At 30.0% G+C, this 20333-nt stretch overlaps 1 protein-coding gene across 1 annotated transcript in view; it reads left to right on the top strand.

Moving 5' to 3' along the window:
• The window catches only part of LOC107164921 (neurotrimin-like), a 202456-nt gene that overhangs the window by 123176 nt on the left and 58947 nt on the right, over window positions 1-20333 (top strand). The window contains exons 5-6 of the mRNA XM_089221970.1: window positions 4969-5097; window positions 6335-6472. Of these exons, the coding sequence (XP_089078096.1) occupies window positions 4969-5097; window positions 6335-6472 (267 nt within the window). The remainder of the gene's footprint in view (window positions 1-4968; window positions 5098-6334; window positions 6473-20333) is intronic.

Raw genomic sequence — 20333 nt, 5'->3', positions numbered from 1 at the left:
ATAGGTAGTAAAAAAGTTAATTTTAATACCTCATATTAACCAATAAAATGATTCCAGAAATGTTGGCCGAGAGATTATTAAATAAAGTTTCGTTAGAAGCCATTTCATTATAAAAATTAATTTTTCAAGTGTATTTATTTTGTTTTTGTTATGTATTTTTTAATTATAAAAAATTGTCAAACTACCTATATAATATATATTATTATTATTATTATTATTATTATTATTACTATTATTATTATTATTATATTTTAATAGCACTTAAGATTGTTATTGTGTTTCTTATATTTTTAATATATTTTTTTTTTAAATTTGTATTAGCTTTAACTAAAAATCACTATACCTCGACAATTAATTGAATAAAAAGATAAGAATGTGGCATTGCTATTAATCAATCTTATAACTACCAATACTAATAATAAGAAAATCTTAAACGTAACAATAAAAATTTATATGGGTACCTACTTAAATACTAAAGTTATAATATAGTTTCAAGAAATGTACAATTTAATTGAATGTACTCGTAGCAATTGAACTATAGGAAAAAAAAGAAAAAGGAGTTAGATATTAAACAACCAACATTTATCACCGTCACGTAAATCGTAATAAAACTTATTTATATAGTATTATGTAATTATAACACTCAAATTTATAAATGAGAAATGTCAAAATTTGTGGCCCATTACTTTGCTAGTCTGAATTTTAAATGCATATTAATAAATAAAAAAAAATAACTTTGACTAAAAAACATAAAAAAATCACTATCATGGATTATTAAAATTATTTCAAAACTATAACGCAGTGTGTAAAATACAATTTTTTTTAAAAACGTGTAATAAAAAAACCGAACAAATTACATTAAAAAACTACACAATGTGGTATTAAATATTTGTTATTAATCAGTGCAGTGTACACTACTACACGTTACAACTCGGAGTACCACTTAAGACAAATCAATATACCTACAATAATAATAATGAAATAAGTAAGGAATAAAATATCAACGGTGGTTCAACTGTTTGCAACAGCCGGCCCTGCAAAAGCTGTTGTAAGATATAATGGAGCAACACGTATATCTATAATCTATATAAACAACTATATAATATTATTATTATATAGCTATATATATATTGTATTTTCGACGAGAGGCAATAATGGCGGGCGCGGCTTTCGATTGTCAATCAAACGGATGGAAAAATATGAAAAAAAAAGAGATGGTCGGCTTTTTACGTGCGACAGGGTCAAGTATCAGCTCTCCCGTCGAGTGGCTCTAACGAGGGTGCAGCAGAGCTTGCCGTCGTTGTTGGTGTCGTCAAAGTTCGTTACTAAAGTTCATATAGCTATACTTATATAATACACCTATAATCTATATATATGAAACACCTTGTCACCACCGTCGTACCGTCAAACATAGATGCTATACGCTCGTCTATTAATAATATGACAGTTTATTGAATTAATAAATGTTCAAACTCAAACCATTCCGACACCGTCCACGAATGCATCATGATAACATAAATTATTACTCTTGTTAGTAGGAAATTATGTTATGTGTAGAGAATGACTTCAGTTTAAGTACATGTGCACGCATTTTCGTCACAGAGAGGGTAAGACCGTAAAAGGGTTTTATCACCCCCTTAAACGATTATCTTTTGGATAAACATAACGTGAAGAAAAGTAACAAAATAACAAATATATAAATAAATATGTACCATGAAAATAACCACAAGATATTAAGCTTGTTTACACATGTTTTTCAAACCCAACACCACTAATTACACTTGTGAGTTTGCCTATTTGTGTGCGATAAAAATATATAATACGCTTTTTTCGGTTCGAGATGAAATTAAAATACTATTACTTTTAAAATATATACGTGTAGAAGCATAAAGCATTAAATACAAAAATATAATATCCATCTATAATATTAATATTTAATTAGAAACAATGTTGAAAAAATGTATTTATGTTTTATTGATGGATTAAGTATTCAATTAATTAAATCATCAGTCATAGTTAGGAATTAATGTATAAACGACTTAACCAGAGAATAATAGAAGTTAAAAATTAAAAGTTATCAGCTTCTTTTTCTGATTCAACATTAATAATTAGCGATGCACATTTTTTAGAAACAATGGTGGCAAGCTAAATTTCTTAGATACGATGTTGCACAACTTTTATCACAAGTAGACATGGTAGAATAAAAAGTACCTATAACTACTATAATTGATACGGTATATGTTAAGAGATAATATAGTTAAGAATCACTTACTAATATGTTAAAATTCCATAATAATAATTATGATCACATTTAAAAAATGAATGTTGTGTTATTCATATGGTTATAACTAGGCTTGCCATTCGTCCCGGTTTGACCGGGACAGTCTCGGTTTTAACAGCATGTCCCGGCGTCCCGGCCGGTCATTCATTTTGTCCCGGTTTATGGAAGACAAGAGAAAATAACTTTAATATTATTTTGTTTAATTATAAAACATATAATAGTATAGTATTAAACATAGAATTTGGGTTTAACTTGTAAAGAATTTTATTTAAAAATTAAAAGTAATACAGCTGTATTGAAAACAATTCATTCAACCGAAAATTATGAACATTAGGTTATTACTAACAATTAATAAATGTGAATGCAGTAAATGTAGTTTATGTAAAAAATTGTAGTGGTTAATACATTTTTCAATTAAAATATGGGATATTATTAATTTCCATATAATTATACAAAAAAGGTTTTTACTATTTTTATTTTTTTATTTTTATTAGCTTCTAGTATTAAACTATGATAGCTAAACAATTACGATTGAACATGATAATAAACAAATTATACGAAAAAAAAGGTTATTCAATATGATGTCCCGGTTTGGCGTTTTTAAAATCTGGCAACTCTAGTGATAACCATATACTTAAAGTCTAACCATTTCGATTTCCACTTATCTATGTAATATAACTATTACTAGGTATATACAAAAATAATAGGCATGTAACTGCAGTTATCGGTAAGTTCACACGTTTAAACCAACCTGTGAGACAGTCGTGTATACAATAAGTTATTCCTAAAAGTGTATAAGTGTGTGCGTGTGTGTGTATGTAGAAAAATACTGTGTCACCCATATACTTACATTAATGTTTCGTTCGTCTGACTTTAAATTTTAATACGTCACGGTCGATAGACTTATATCCTCCCTCTCACAGACGTATTGTTTATACAGTACACATTATAAAATATAAACGTTGCAGTTTCAAACAGTTCTGACAATATGGTAATTATTACCATACGATAGCATTTCGAAGTTAGAGCGCTCATGCGGCCGTTTGTTTAGGATTAAGAAAACGGGGACTGTGTACAATAGTGCATCAGGTATTACCCTTTTACTTGACTAAAGACTTGTAATGGTCACCGTCGATAGTGGCCTCGTTATTTTGTTACTGAACTATTCCCTAGTGTTTGCTTTACGCTTCACTATACACACATATTATTAATATAAAGTCCCCTAGCTTTTATATTATTAATTATTATTCTCTACGCTATGCGTAACCAAAATACACCATTATAATTATTTTTTTATCAGTTACAGCTACAACAACAACTGTAGTAGTATGCAGTACTTTAAAATCAAATACAAGTTTTAAGTAATACTTACAACAACAAAATTACATTATTTACAATTTTTTGCTTCATTAAATTAATACTGTTAACCTTTATCACTTTTTTATTCCGAATGATTGAATTTCTCCCAATCTCTCTTTGTAATAACTGAACATTACTGTACTTCCGATGAAATATTAAGTTTGATTTCAATTGACGTCTAGCTTGGGCTCAACATCTTATAAATAACATAAAATCAGTCAATTCCAGATTCCAATCTGCACCAACTTCTTTGATCCAAGATTCTTTAGAAATAAACATGCAATTCAGCATACCTAATTAAACAATTTAATTTTTAAGGCTATTATCAAACCTTTGTCTATATAGACTAGTGTGGTCTTATGGCATCCAGATATGGAGCTCTACCAAATATTCTTATTAAAAAACTAATCAAAACCTTCGTCAAATCGCCTCTGCTCCTCATAAAAATTCTAATGCTTACTCAATTAACTGAATCATACCATCTTTCATTTCGTTCAAAGTTAACCCACTATCAAAACCCACTTATTAATCGGCTTTCCATTTGCACATACCTATATAACCGCGAAAACATTTTTAAAGGCTATAGCTAAGAGTTTTACTAATTTAATCTGCTGGGTGGCACTACTTCAGACAGTTTGAACATATAACCAAAATTGTTGATTGCAGTACTCTTATCTCTTAATATGTATTGCAATATTATTTTTTTTTATTTTAAGAAAATGTTTAAAACTGATTCTTCGTTTCTTCATCAATTGCATGTGGAAGTGAGGTTTCCTCATGTTTTGATGTAGTTTAGGTATTTATTATACAAATTGTATAGCCATATACGTGACACAATATAATATATTATATAATACTAGTTAGTTATACTGTGTTTTACGACGGCCAAATTTATTTCTATTTGTTTTTGAAGGTTGATTAGAAATGTTATTTCCAATATAGGCACCTAGAGCTTATTAACACAATTTTCAAATAATACGGTAATTATCATAATTTAAAATCTTAACATAACAAGAATAAAGAGTATATAGCTTTTTAAAAAGTAATAAGATTTTGTAGATTGATAATTACTTTAATTTAGTTTTAAGCAATAGACCAGATCCACGCTAGGTATCATAGGTTAACCAGATTAAATTCTCTGGTTTAAGTCGTAGTATGGGTCATATTGGTCATTACTTATAGTATCTCAAATTACCTCCTTACAATAATCCGACTAAAATATAGAGGGATAGAGTTATACTCGCGTGTTTTAAGCCAAAAAGTGATGCGTATAATATATAACTATAAAAATATAACGTTATCAATAATTGTGTGTTTGTTTGTTACAGTGCATAGCGTCGAAGGACCAATTCTGAATCTGACACGGATCAGTCGCTCTCACATGGGAGCATATCTATGCATAGCGTCAAACGGGGTACCGCCATCGGTCAGTAAACGGATTATGCTGGTGGTGAACTGTAAGTAAATTCTATGTATTCTATTTGATAATAGCTTTATAATAATAATAATATTTACCCTTTGAGTTTCCACTGTACTTCATTGTTTTTTGTTTCCCAAAAAATAATTCAAAATGAACAGGGGATTAATTATAAGGATTTATAATAAGTATGGTAAATATATAATATTGTTTTTACATTTAAAAAAATAATGCATCAACTTTAACAAAATAATATGTTAAATGCTTGTATCTAAATTCAAAATATTCTGAAAAAATAAGTTTTATATTACATTTTATCGTCTTTATTTTACTTCTTTAAATATTTTACATTTTTCAAGTGTTTAAACTAAATAGATTATTTAGACATTTTTGATATTTAATATTTTCTTATTACATATTATTAAAAATATAAAACTGAAATTACATTTTTATGGTGATTATAGAATCGAAAACTACTGAACAAATTGTAACCAAACTTTGCACACATATTCCTCAATGGGTATTCTTTGCTTCAATTTCAATCCTCATAAGTTACTATTGGGTGGCTCACACATACATTTTGTGACTCACGAAAATCAAATTATTTATTTATTTATATACGATAAATGGTCACCATATTGATTAAGTACAGACATTTTTTTTTTTTTAAATAAAGTAAATACTACTGGTCGCGCCATGCAATGGGATTTATTTTTAAATAAAAGCAAATGCACGACAAAAGGCAAAGAGTGGATATTTGTAGCATACAAATATTATGGAAATTATATTATACTCGTAGATAGATTATAATAATATCAAGAAAGTTTAGAGAGTAGTTCAAACCAGATTTGAAAATATTCCAAATGTTATGTACACAATTTGCCACAAGCGGTTCGCCTATCTCGTTTGAATTAATTTACAAAGGTACATACATAGTACACTAATGCCGATTTATCATTGAACTGAGTTATCCTATAAAATCAAGATACAATATTATATTAAGCCATGTTTCATGTTTGTCCGTTTTTCATTAGCAAAATCGAGCTAATTCTTCTTACTGCAAAATATCCTCTAAAAAAGTTTTTTTGTTGTGTGGAAGTAAAACCACACGATTCACATTGATATTAAAATTTTAGCCCTCCTGAAATATTAATATATTTCCTACAATGGTTATACAGCTATAGTATCTATATTTAATGTTGTTAAACACGAAATATAAAATATAAGTGGAAGATAATAAATAATGATGTTATATTACCATACACGTGTGTCCACAGTCCCGCCAATGATATGGATCCAAAACCAGCTGATCGGAGCATTCATTGGCCAATCACTGACTCTTGAGTGTTTGTCCGAAGCGCATCCCAAGTCGATCAACTATTGGACCCGAGAGGCCGGCGAGATCATTGCTCACGGTAAGCAGAACACGTCCGGAGAATAAACGCCGCCGCCGATGGGAAAAGTCGAATACGACCTTGATGCGGGGAGGGGGTAGCAAAAAAAACGAACGAAAGGATGACGGCGGTATCTGTACAGACGTTGCAAGGGTGGAAGGACGGGTTAACGAGCTGAAAATTCAGCAGGATTTTTTTACGATTCAACGGCAATAAACGGGTGGCACAGGCGGCGGTGGCGGTACCAAAGTTTTTCTCTCCATTTTAATAGGGATACACTCAGTCCCCATATATATATATATATATACATACACACATTCTGTATAAATGTCTATAGGTATATAGGTATATATTTTTTTCGAATCCCCAAAACGCACATCGTCGCGCATTTCTAGTCGGACAACGACGACGACGTGTTTCATTTGGAATTTTTACCATTCGTGCAGTGTTTATGTTTTATTATTACTATTGTTATTTTTATTTTTTTCGATTACTTCTTTACTTTGTTGCTATATATATATAAAGCACATATGTTAATAAGACTAGAAAACGCGTGGCAGACGCGTGTCCATTACACGCTCCCTCGAATTATTCGTGTGAAGGTATTAGAATTTACGCAAACGCTGCAGGCGCAGTTTTCTGTCATAATTCACTCTACTCCAAACATCATCATTCCACAACCTATACTCCTACTTTTCAACTTTTAATTGGCGCGTGTCCGTTCTCCAATTTCTAAAGCTATAAATCCTTTAAGGCTATAGTGAGTCTAATACCGTGTATAATATTATTTTTAATTTGACCATCGACGTGAAATCATGATTTTATGTTTGAAACAAAATGTATTATTTTGTTTATATTTTTGCAACGACACGTTTTCATTATCTGTAAACATTTTATCATCTTTGGTTTTAAACACAACTTTAAAAACAAAATGTTAAGCCAAATATCAAAATACCTACTTAAATATCAATTGCCTCGTAACTTATTGTATAGGTAACTCAATTTTAGACTTATTTAAAATATTTAAAGTACTACCAATATGACATAGGTACTAACGGATAAGTTTTGGTAAAATAGACTAATAATCAAATAATTAATATTATTATTAGTGTGTTAGAATGCCGTATAAACAAATTGGAATAAAATTAATAAAATTTTTATGAATTTATAATACCTTTGACTCCGAATTAACATATTACATTTTAAAAAGCGGATGTATAACATTCTAAATTTCCTATGAAATAATACGCTTGACGGTTACTTATGAATTTCAGAAAATATGACAAATATTCCAATGTAAATGAATTATGCAAACATAAGTTTAGTGTACTGTGGTCTTATTGTAGGTAACTATAGTGATTAACTGATTTAATAATGTGTTTAATGTATATTTTCAAATATAAATTTATATGAATGTACTAAAAAATAACTTAAATCGTCAAAAACCTATATAAAGATTTAATCTCTTAAATATAGTTGTGAAACTGAAACTTTTGAATTATTTTAAACATGCGTTTTTATACCTATAAACAAATCAAAGGGTGTAATTTTCGATTATTTATTCGTGATACCAGTTTCAACTTACCCACAAAATATAAAATTCTTCGTGATGATATCTTTGATCTAATTATTGAATATGGATTATTATTTTTTAAATACCAACGAACAGAAATCATTATTTTAAAAATATTAATACGAGTACCTATTAATCTGTTATATTATTATTGTCCGCATAAAACTACAACCATCGGTCTGTATAGTTTCTTTGTTTTATTATCAGATCATAACATCAATCAATACATATATTTTATGTTCAAAAGTTATATAGCATGCTAACCATCTACATAAACCAACAACCAACCTATACTAATATTTTGATATCTATACAAATAACCTCTATAATAATATATTATGAAATATCTTGAGTACCTAATTATATAACCTAAATATTTCGTGTTTTGTTTGTACGATTTTAATGTTTGTTTCGAGTGAATTTAGTTAATACAAAATAGTAGAAAGGTTAATGTTGTGTAACATAAGCATGATTCGATTTTAGATTCATATAAGATTATGGGTTATTACTGATTTGGGAACAAATAGTTGAAATTACTTTTTTCTGTGTATTATTGTGTTACATATTTATTATATATTATGAGCAGTGTACAATTTACTTCATAAATTAGAACAGTTTGAAATGTTTTAACTTGAATATTATTTTGTGTTATTTGTTGGACTTAACAGACCAATTTTAACTATGGGCAATATTTGAATGTTTTTATATAGGTACGTAAATAAAAACTAACATAAACTCAATATTGGGCATTAATACAATAGTCACTCTTGGTACAAATTCCTTTTTTTATAATTTATGACAAAATTAATTTATTACTCATATGATAAAGTCAAAAATATTTAAAGTTAGTTTACAACATTTATGTTGATATTAATCATAATGACGTATACTTTGTTTTCGAATGTACTTAGGTATCAAAATTATATCAAACATTTAAGTTACATAATTTATAGTTATTAAAATAACAAAACTATTTCGGTATTAAAATTGTATTTCATCGTTAGTTAATTATCAAATATATTTCTCATTAAAAAAATATAATTAATTAATTTATATATCATGGAAAAAATAAAATAACAATCATTAGTAAATTATAATTTTAAACCATACATTAATTAATGTGTAAAAAAATAAGAGTGATATACCCTATATCATATAACGTACTGAATCCAAAGTGAGTTTATTAAAGTTCTTCTGTAAAAACATTATCTCTTAATTACCTAGTCGTCGTATTATTTTTATTTTGTATACAAACCCTATAGTCAACTATTTTCAAATAAGCTACCTATGATACAAGATTTTTTTATTGGTTTAATTTAAACCAAAAAGCTAAAATATTAAAATTTATACAATTTAGTCACAATAAATAAAAAAAAAATAACTATACAATTTACTAAATCTGCTTATATCTACAAATAATATTGAAATTAGAACGACCAAGACATACCAGATTTATAGAATAATATAAAATTAATACACATTTTTATCTTCATTTTTAAATGATCTAGTAAAATTTTATATCAGAATTTACCAATTAGTCTTTAGATGATCAAGTTCATTTTAATTGTAAATTGCTTCTAAATTCACTCACCTAATCGTAACGTTTATAAAATTTATACCACAATAGAACAATAAAATCATTTACCATAATGTATCTATACTAATTTAATGATTTTTATTCATTTGATTCACGTACTCTTTTTACGAACTGCTAAGTAATAATAATACAATATGTTATAATGTATTGTTTTAAATTTTAATATAATATTATGACATAAAATACATTATACGAATAACTTTTAGGATTATAGTAGCACAGAGATACTTGAAAACAGTTTATATATGGGTCTTATTATATATGTTTAACGTTACTATTTAGTATTACAATTATTTGACACCGAAATAGGTAATAACCATGATAAGGATCCAACACTGCGTGACACGAAACGATTACCTACGTGATAACTGTAGAACGCGATATCGTACATGATATTATTATTATATTACTATGATATAGTCAACTACGTGTACAACACCAGTATTGGCTATTTTCCAGTTTCACAAATCAACGTATCGTGAATTTTCGATTTTGCAGTGTTTGAATGTACTCACACTCTTCTTATGATCGTTTCGCCGACTTCACATCTGTCAGAATATTATTTATCTGCCTCCAAAATAATATGTTAAGCTAAACACTTTGAATGGTAATCAAAAAAAAAAAATATATATCAAATAATAAAAAGTTTCAACAATGACCGTATTGTATAATACAGGTCAGTATTAGATGCGAACGTTTTTTTAGGTTTCTACTTCCTAGAATGAATTTGCGTAGAAAATATTATAATCAAGTATTAAATAGTACTCACCGTCGATATAAGTATCTCATGGTATCTACTTTGCAAATCTATATTGTACCATTGAGTAATTTATTATACATACTTCTATTATTATAATAAATTATTAATACAATTTCGAGGAAATATAACAATTTTATATCCTACTTTTTTTGGAAAAAATGTTTGTCTTATAGTAGGTATCAGCTAGTAATGTATGTATTCCAATTGCATAAAAGTAACTTTAAAGGTAAATCATATATATACAAATAATGTTACACTACGTATGTAATGATTAACCATATAATAGTTATCGGAAGATTAGTTTTTTTAATTATGATATGTGAGACCAGCCCAGCAATTAATAATACGATCAAAAACCAAAATGATTTATTGTTACAAGAAAATAAATATGTTTAGGTATAACATTAAGCTTAGTACTTTTAACTAGCAATATTTTGATTTATAAGACTTACCGTGGACTATGTCACTGAATAGTTGTGTACCCACTTATATTTGTTTTTTTTTTCAATTTATACAACATAATATTATGAACTCTTTAATCCAGGAATACATTTAATTACTTTATGATCGATATAACAGTTAAAAATAAGAAAAATATTCTAACTGTTTTGTACCTCTCAATAGTTTTACTATCATTATTAATGATAGCCTAATTCATAAACTTCGATATTAGCTGGACAATGGGTATAACACTCAGTCATTGTCATATTCCTTTAATATTAACCCACGTATATTTACATTATGACTACCTATAGGTCTATAAGTATAGTTTGTTTTTTATACTTTCTTATTTTTACTTATCATAATCACATAATCACTCGAGTAAATTAAAGAAATAATTTTTACATCACTGGCCGATTATTTTTAGTTAGAACAATATTGTAATTTTAATTAATCAGGTGCGCTTCCGAGTTTATTTTAGAAGTTATCTTAGATCCATAATGTGATTATTGTAGCCAACCAAATATTATGAGTTATTCAGGAATTATATAAGGTTAGGATTGCGATCATTACAAGTACAACTTTACTATATTTGTATAGTATTATATTACAAACTGTTTTCTAAATCAAAACACTTGCAAATTGTTCATTAACCTATACTTACAGTGGATCGAGATTCTCTGGTTATTACTATTTTGTTTTAGGAAACAGTTAATACAAATTATATATGTTTTTGTCTTAAAAATAAGTATCTAGGTTATACATTAGGTATAACAGTTATGATATGATATGTAATTTAATGTTACAAAAAAATACCAATTAATTGATGTTTGCACCTTTCTTAAAATATTTGTCATATATTACGACGATGATAATGGTTTTGTAATATAAATTATTCTTGGGAAAAATCAGTTGCACCACTGATTCACCCACCCACACACCCACACACGCACACATGCATACACATATACAATATACATTATATACATACATACATACATACATACATACATACATACATACATACATACATACATACATACATACATACATACATACATACATACATACATACATATTTATATATAATTTATACATACAGCGAGTGTGATTGGGTTGTTGTTTTAATATTATCGCTATTATAAGCCTTAATAAATTAGCGATCAAGACCGATAAACAGTGGTTTCGGCGTGCAAAGACGTCGACGCGATGACGGATTGGGAAATACAAGAGGTATACCTCTACACAGCTATTTAGCGTAACCACTGAATGGCACGGTGGCAACGCAGTGCCATGAAATAATACGCGCGGGGTGGACTTAAATAATTACATCACACCGCGTAATGGGCCGAAATACTCGTAAAGTTTACAAATTACTTTGCCCCGCAACCAAATGTTCGTAAAGTATAGGGTTTTCCGAATATTTATTTATTTATTTACTGTTTTCTGTTTTTTTTTTTCGATTAGATTTACAAATAAGGGTCTCTAATCGTATCGTGAAACAACGGGGAATCTGCACCTTCCACCCTAGCGTTGCACTTCCACGGCGGAGGTACAGTGTAATTGGCTCGCGTGATTTTGGCTGTTACACCGACTGTGCGTGACTGGTGCATAGTAGTAAACAGGATTGTAAAAAAAAAAAACAGTATATAAACTCTACTCGTAGAAACTTTTTCACAGTGTAAATTTTCGAGATATTTCGATATGCTGAAATAGTATTATTTGAGTACAAACAGGGAAGGAAAAATTATTACTATTACACAGCTCTATATTATATTATACATTACACTATTACAGCGGTAGTGGCGATGGCGACGAGTTTCGTTCGTTTGGCCCTTATTTTTTACAAAACCCAAACTAGGAAGCGTATTATACATATTTATATTTGTATGGTATATTTTTTTCATGTTTCTGTTGCGCTCGTTTGTTTGTGATTAGATTTAATTTATGTTTATGTATAGCAGACGAGTATATTTTGAAATTTTCTCCATCATAAATTCTTTGCCTGATGATTTAAAACCTATTTTATCTGCTCTTTGATGTCTGTTGTCCCTGATGAATGTTTGAAATTAAAAAAAAATCCTTGCCGTGCAAAAAATAAAATAAAATAAAAACTAATTACTCTTTCCATCGTTTTAATTAAAGATATACTTCTGGAGAAGACTCTTGATTAAACATCTAGAGTTTTCCAGATTGGCCTTCGTGTTTTTTTTTTAGAGTAGAACAAATAGTCTGCTTTCCAGATAATACGTGGAGTCTAGAACTGTTGATTATAGTTAAATACAAAACAAAAAATTTTCGTTTTTTCCATTAAACAAATATTCTAAACGTATTAAGAGTATAAACATTTGTAGATTTTTGTATGTTCTTCTAATTTTTTTTTTATTGATCTTAAGCCCGGCGACTAAGGCCATTAGCTGTTGTAGGGGTTATGAACTGTGGTAGTGGTAAGGTTTTGGTACGGTACGTTGTTTTTACGGTTATTACGGTAGGTAGCGAACACGTGTATGTGTGGCAAGGTTTTTAACTACCTAGTATGAATCCGGGTGGTCACCCATCCGGAAGCTAGTAGCTGTAGCCGATACTTACTTTTAGTCGCATTCCGCGATTGGTAGCAGCCAACGCGCAACGCTAAGCCACGATTTCTAATTGCTGTAAAACTATATTCATAGGTAGCACCTTTCTTCAGTTAGGTTGTTTTTGTTTTAACCTGTTCTCCAACTTCAGAGGTTATTACCAATCATAATTATTAATATATTTTTTCAATTCATATTTCAGGGTTTTTAAATGGCTATTCTTATAGTTTTATATTAATTTATATAAATATTATTTTTTATGTATAATAGCTTGATACATTGTTATCAGTTATTATTCATGGTTCTAAGATTTATTATTCTAAGTTTGTACATCATAAAAATTGATTACCTATTTTGTTTCATCATAATTTGTTGAAGATTTTGGTAAATCATAAATAAGATGGTTTAAATTATAATGTTAAGTATGTGATGTATACAATATTTTTTACAAAAAAATCTAAGTCATTCGCTTAACTAGATACTAACTAAATTTATACTATTAGAATATATATTTTAATGATAGCTTATTGCAATTGTAAGCATCATTTATGTCTTGCAGTTTTCGGTATCTACTAATATTTATATATCGTGGTTTCAACTATAACACGATTCCGCAAATTTCATATATATATATATATATATATATATATACACGGTTCCGCATAATTTTAAATGCAACGTTGCCTTACAAATGATTGTTCGTTATTTTTATAAATTAAATTTTTCTTTAACCCTGCATAGGTCGTGTTAATAAAATTATGTACAAAAAAATATCAGCTAAATGGTACATAATTATAATAAACAGTCAATAGGTTGGTAGTTATAAAAATTCATTATATAAAAATAACAATATTAGCTAATAATTAATTATACAATATAGTATATTATAAAATATTAAAGTTGTTAAAATTATATGGGGTATTTTATATTAGATTCGCTATTTACCTCATTATTTTATAAAAATATTATAGTCATAAAAATTAAAATAATTATTTTATATATAAAAGAACTCAATTGTGTCAATATGGAAGTATGTCACTGACTAAATTCATTTCATCTGTAAATTTTAAGATTTGAAAAAGTATTTAAACGAAAATAATTATATCTTAGTGCAGTAGAAATATAGATTATTATATATGTATATATATACACATATATTTATATATAATATGATATTTGTATGTCTTACAAAAAAAACGAGTTTTTCTACCAAATTAATGCTTATGAAATTTCCTATCTAAACTTTATTTCGTCATAAAGAAATAATTAACCAAAGTCCAAGTTACAATATAAAACATGATAATCCAACAAATTTAACAATTTGTAAAATACTAAAATATTAACTAAAATTATTATTTTATAAACTATATTTTTATAATTACCAACCTATTTACTGTTTAATATAATTGTAAACAATGTAGCTGATATTTTTTTTATAAATAATATTATTATGTTTCATATAGAAAAAAAAAACGGATTACAATAATTGTAATTTGTAATCCACGCGACTGGTGGTCTATTAAGGCACGCGACCTATGCAGGATTTAAGAAAAATTTAATTTTTAAAAAATAACAAGAGCAAACAATCGTATGGTAACGGTGCATTTAAAATTATGAAGGGATTGTGTAATGTGTATATCAATAGCTATTAATATCTACACGATTCTGCAAACTCGCGGATGCAGTACGTGTGTTACCTCCGACCGACACACACGTGTGCCACGGTCACCGTAAAACGCATTTATATAGCTTCCGATAGCAGTAATACTCTACGAACAGCAATTAAGAAGGTATGTAGACACACTATTGTTATCCATAGTTACAGCAGGTGCCTAAAACACTCTCTCCATATCCAAAAATATGGACCTCACCAAACCCAACTCCCTCGACTTTTCACAGTACGTTCCTCAAACCAACAACACTAAAACTTTCGCCGAAACCACAGCAAATATACAATTTCCTAAAAAAGATCAAGCAATCGTTTTTAACTCAATCGAAGATGTCCCTCAAATAGAGTATATTAAAGCTTTCAGTCAACTCACTTCACCAACCAACATAACATTCGCCTCTAGAATATCTAATAACAGATTTTGCATTTATTTTGCAAATAAAAATATCGTGGAACAAATCATTAGCCAACAGTCACACATCGTCATTAATAACTCAAAGATAACATTCCGTCGTCTAATCAACCCAGCCAAACGAATAATACTATCTAACGTGCAGCCGATTATCCCTCATGATGTAATTAAAAACGCTATCGAAAATTTGTCAATTAGAATACTATCACCGATAACTTTTATAAAGGCCGGCTTCGCTAATGACGAATACGGGCATATTGGCAGCTTCCGCCGTCAATTATATATAAACCCAGACGATAATGATAGATTACCCAGCTCAATACTAATAGTATTCGAGCAAACTGAATACCGTATCTTCATATCAGATGATACGGTAATATGTTACTTATGTAAACAATCTGGCCACACTTCCAATCGTTGCCGTAAGGCAACAGAATATAAAATTACTGATTCTCAACTGCAACACCAAAGTACTATCTCAGACGGCTATGACGCAGATAATACCAATGTACAACACGATATTGAACATCTACCCAACACTTCACACATTAGCCAACCACCTTCACAAGAACAAGTAGAACAAGTTAAAAGACCAGCGCCTTCATCTACTTCTAGCAATTTACAGACGGATAATGTTCCCCCCACAGAAAATATAATTAATTTATCTCAAACAAAAACTAACGCGCAAAACACACCAACCAATAAGAGCTCATTAGCAACAAAATTAATAGAGTCACAATCCAAAGAAAAAAAAGCAAACAATTCAACACAACCGCCTCCAAAGAAACCAAAACGATCAAACTCCGTCGAACAAATTATAGTTAAATTAGACGAGTCGTTATTACCAGCCAAATTGGAATTCGAAAAAATACCCAATCTTAAAATAAATTTTAACCAACTAAAATACATAATAGAAAACACACTTAGCATCCCGAACCCCTCTAGTGTTCTAAAGGAGTTCAACATAGCACCAAGGGAAATGATCGAGATTCTGGATTCAATCCGCCCCAAGATAAGGAATCTTAGCATCAAAAATAGACTAACCAGACTTTCCAACTCTTTACTTGAGATAACTCTAGATACTGACCCTACCATAAAGCAATAAATATAAAAAAAAAAAAAAAAAAAATTAAACATACGCATCTACATGTCCTTAATACTACAATGGAATCTGAACGGGTTTTTCAAAAAACTCGACGAACTTAAAATCATCTTATCAGAAACAAATCCCGAAATAATATGTCTGCAAGAAACAAATTTTAAATATGATAACACAGGAAAATTACCAAATTACACAGGATTCAGTAAACACCGAACTGCCGGAGCTAGAGCCAGTGGCGGAGTAACAATATACGTAAAATCTGAATATCCCAGCAAAATTATCAATATTAATACGCATTTCGAAGCTATAGCAGTATCAGTGAAGTTAAGACAGTTAGAAATTAATATATGTAATATATATATCCCCAATCAACTTGACTTCACCCAAAATGACATTGAAAATCTCTTAAACCAAATACCTACTCCCTTCATTATCACCGGAGATTTTAACAGCCATAACCTCATGTGGGGATCTATGAACACCGATAGGAGAGGAAAAGAAATTTATAAAGCATTTGGTAAAGATAGCATAGTAATCCTGAATAGCAATGAACCCACCCACATAAACATTGCCAACGGACAAATGTCCAACATTGATTTATCACTCTCCAATGCATCGTTAGCACAAATATTAGAATGGATTGTATATAAAAACATAACTAGCAGTGACCACTTTCCAATCATCATCAAATATATACCACTGACTAACGATCCTTCTCCGGTCGAAAGGTGGAATCTAAAAAAACCCAATTGGACACTATACTCTGAACTATTGGAAGAAAAGATAACAAGTATAAAAGATACAGAAACAGTAAATATCAATACACTTGTAAATACTTTTACCAACTCAATCCTACAAATAGCAAATATAACAATAGGAAAATCAACCTCCAAGAATGGAAAACCTAAAGTACCCTGGTGGAATCATAACATTAAAACTGCTATCGAAGAAAAATACAAGGCTTTAAAACAATTCCAATTATCCAAATCCCAAGAGGACTTTATAGAACTTAAAAAACTCAGAGCGAGAACAAGGTACTTGATTAAAACCAGTAAAAAATCATCGTGGGAAAGCTTCACAAATAGTATCAATGCAAAATCCGACACGAAAATAATATGGAATAAAATCAAATCCTTAAAAGGACTCAACAGAACTCGGAAAATAAATCTTATAGTCAATAATTCCGACCTACTATGTAACGAAGAATTAGTTGCTAACCTATTGGGCGAATATTTCTTCAATAACAGTAGTGATTCTAACTACTCTCTCCAGTTCCAAACCTACAAACGAAAATGCGAATTGGAAACAATTCCAAATACTATAGACCAAAATAAGATGGACCAAAGCCAACTAAACCTACCAATCACTATGGAAGAAATCACATACACTCTTTCAAGATGTAAAAGTCACAGTCCCGGTCCTGACAGCATACCTTACATTTTTATTCGGAACTTCGGACCTAACACCTTAAAACTAATGCTGGCACTGTTTAATAGAATTTTCACTGAAGGTTCATGGCCAACCACATGGAAAAAAGGCACAATAATACCAATTTCTAAGAATGAAAAAGATAAGTTCAATCCCGAAGGGTATAGGCCAATAACTCTTTTAAACACCTTGTCAAAAATACTTGAAAAAATTATTAATTACAGACTCACTTGGTTACTAGAAAAAGACAAATACCTTTCTAAGCAACAATGCGGTTTTAGAAGAAATAAAAGCACAATCGATACTCTTACTCATATTAATCATGAAGTAAATCAGACCTTTAAGAACAAACAAATTATGGGGCTAGTCAACCTTGACATATCCAAGGCTTATGACTCAACATGGAGACACAACATCTTAGTCAAGCTTAACCAAATCCTGTGCAAAGGCAAGATACTCAATCTGATAACCAACTTCCTAATAGACCGGCATTTCAAAGTCAAAGCTAACAATCACTATTCTGAGGAATTCATCCAGGAAAACGGAGTACCACAAGGTTCAGCATTATCGGTAACTCTTTTTCTTATAGCCATAAATGACATAACCAAAAGCTGCTCACCACCCGTAAAATGCAACTTGTTCGCTGATGATTTCAGTTATTCATGTCGTAGCAACAATATAAGTTCAATACAAAAATTCCTACAAACAACCACCGACAATTTAACAGAATGGGCCAATAAGACAGGATTCAAATTCTCACCAACTAAATCCAACATCATCATATTTACAAAAAAAAGAAATGTTAGCGAACTAATAATTACACTAGACAACACTCCAATTCCAACAAAAGAATCAGTCAAAATACTTGGTATTTTCTTCGACCGCAGGCTCACATGGGCAACCCACATACGCTACCTTAAAACATCTACCAGTCAAACACTTAATATTTTAAAAATATTATCTCACACTTCCTGGGGAGGTGACTCTAGTACACTTATCAAAATTCATAAGGCAACCATTCAATCGAAAATATATTACGGATCAAACATATACAAAACAGCATCCCGATCTATTTTAAATGCAATAGATAGTACCAATAATACTGGACTAAGGCTCGCGATTGGCGCTTTTCGCAGCAGTCCAATTTACAGCATATATAATACAGCAGGCGTACCCATACCTGAGATTAAAAGGAATGACCTATCGCTTAAATACATGGTTAGATCCTATATATGTAACAACCTACCACTGCCATCAGAAAACTCCGATTTATATGATGAACTAGGGAAAAACGGCATTATTATAGATCAATCAATGACGAGAGAACAATTGTCCCCACCCGCATGGACTTCCTCTTTCGACATAAATACGGAACTTAGCTCCTTTCTAAAACAACAAACTCCACCAGAAATTTACAGAAGACACTTTCAAAGCATATTAGAAAATTACCGAGATTATCAAGAAGTTTACACGGACGCATCCAAGACACAAGACCAAGTAGGAATTTCAATAATACTAAGGAACCAAAACGTAACATTGAAGCTGCCGAACACCTGCTCCATATATACGGCCGAGGCAATAGCGATACTTGAGGCGATCAAAACAACCTTAGATGATGAACACCCCAACCACATAATATTCAGTGACTCCTTGGGTGCCCTTAATAGCATAAAAAACCAGTTCAAACCCGGCGAAATAGCGACAAAAATACTGAACAAATTAAATGAAGCCTTGCATAAAAACAAACAAATCACTCTCATGTGGGTCCCCGGGCACATCGGCATCGAAGGAAATGAACTAGCTGATAAACACGCTAAGCTCGCAGTCACAAGCTCCGTATGTAAAATTATTCTTGGATCCACCTACAACGATCTCAAAAAATACATAAATGACATAACTAACACCAGATGGCTCAATACTTGGAAACAACAAAACACCAAGCTTAACAGAATTAAAAGCAGTACATTTAGGTGGTTAAACAGCTCTTTAAACAGAAAAGAAGAATCGGTACTCAACAGATTGAGAATAGGACACACGCGACTTACACACGGACACCTAATGGCTAAGGAAGAACCACCATTATGCGAAGTATGTGGTGTCCAAATATCAGTGAAACACATAATAACAGAATGCCTAAAATACCAGCAAGAACGTCAAAACACCGGATTGGACACGACCATCGACATCGCATTGGGACCCAATGCTGTGGAGAACAACAAGATGATCCTTTTTTTGAAGTCAACAGGTCTTTACAATTTAATTTAATGATTCACATTTGTTTTTTTTCTTTCTTATATAAATACTTAGAAACCATACTGTTATAA

Source organism: Diuraphis noxia, unplaced genomic scaffold (assembly GCF_037042655.1).
Source record: "Diuraphis noxia isolate RWA-SAM2 unplaced genomic scaffold, SU_Dnox_SAM2 contig0003, whole genome shotgun sequence".
NCBI classification, from domain to species: Eukaryota; Metazoa; Arthropoda; class Insecta; order Hemiptera; family Aphididae; genus Diuraphis; species Diuraphis noxia.
This window is presented reverse-complemented; position numbering and strand designations above follow the sequence as displayed.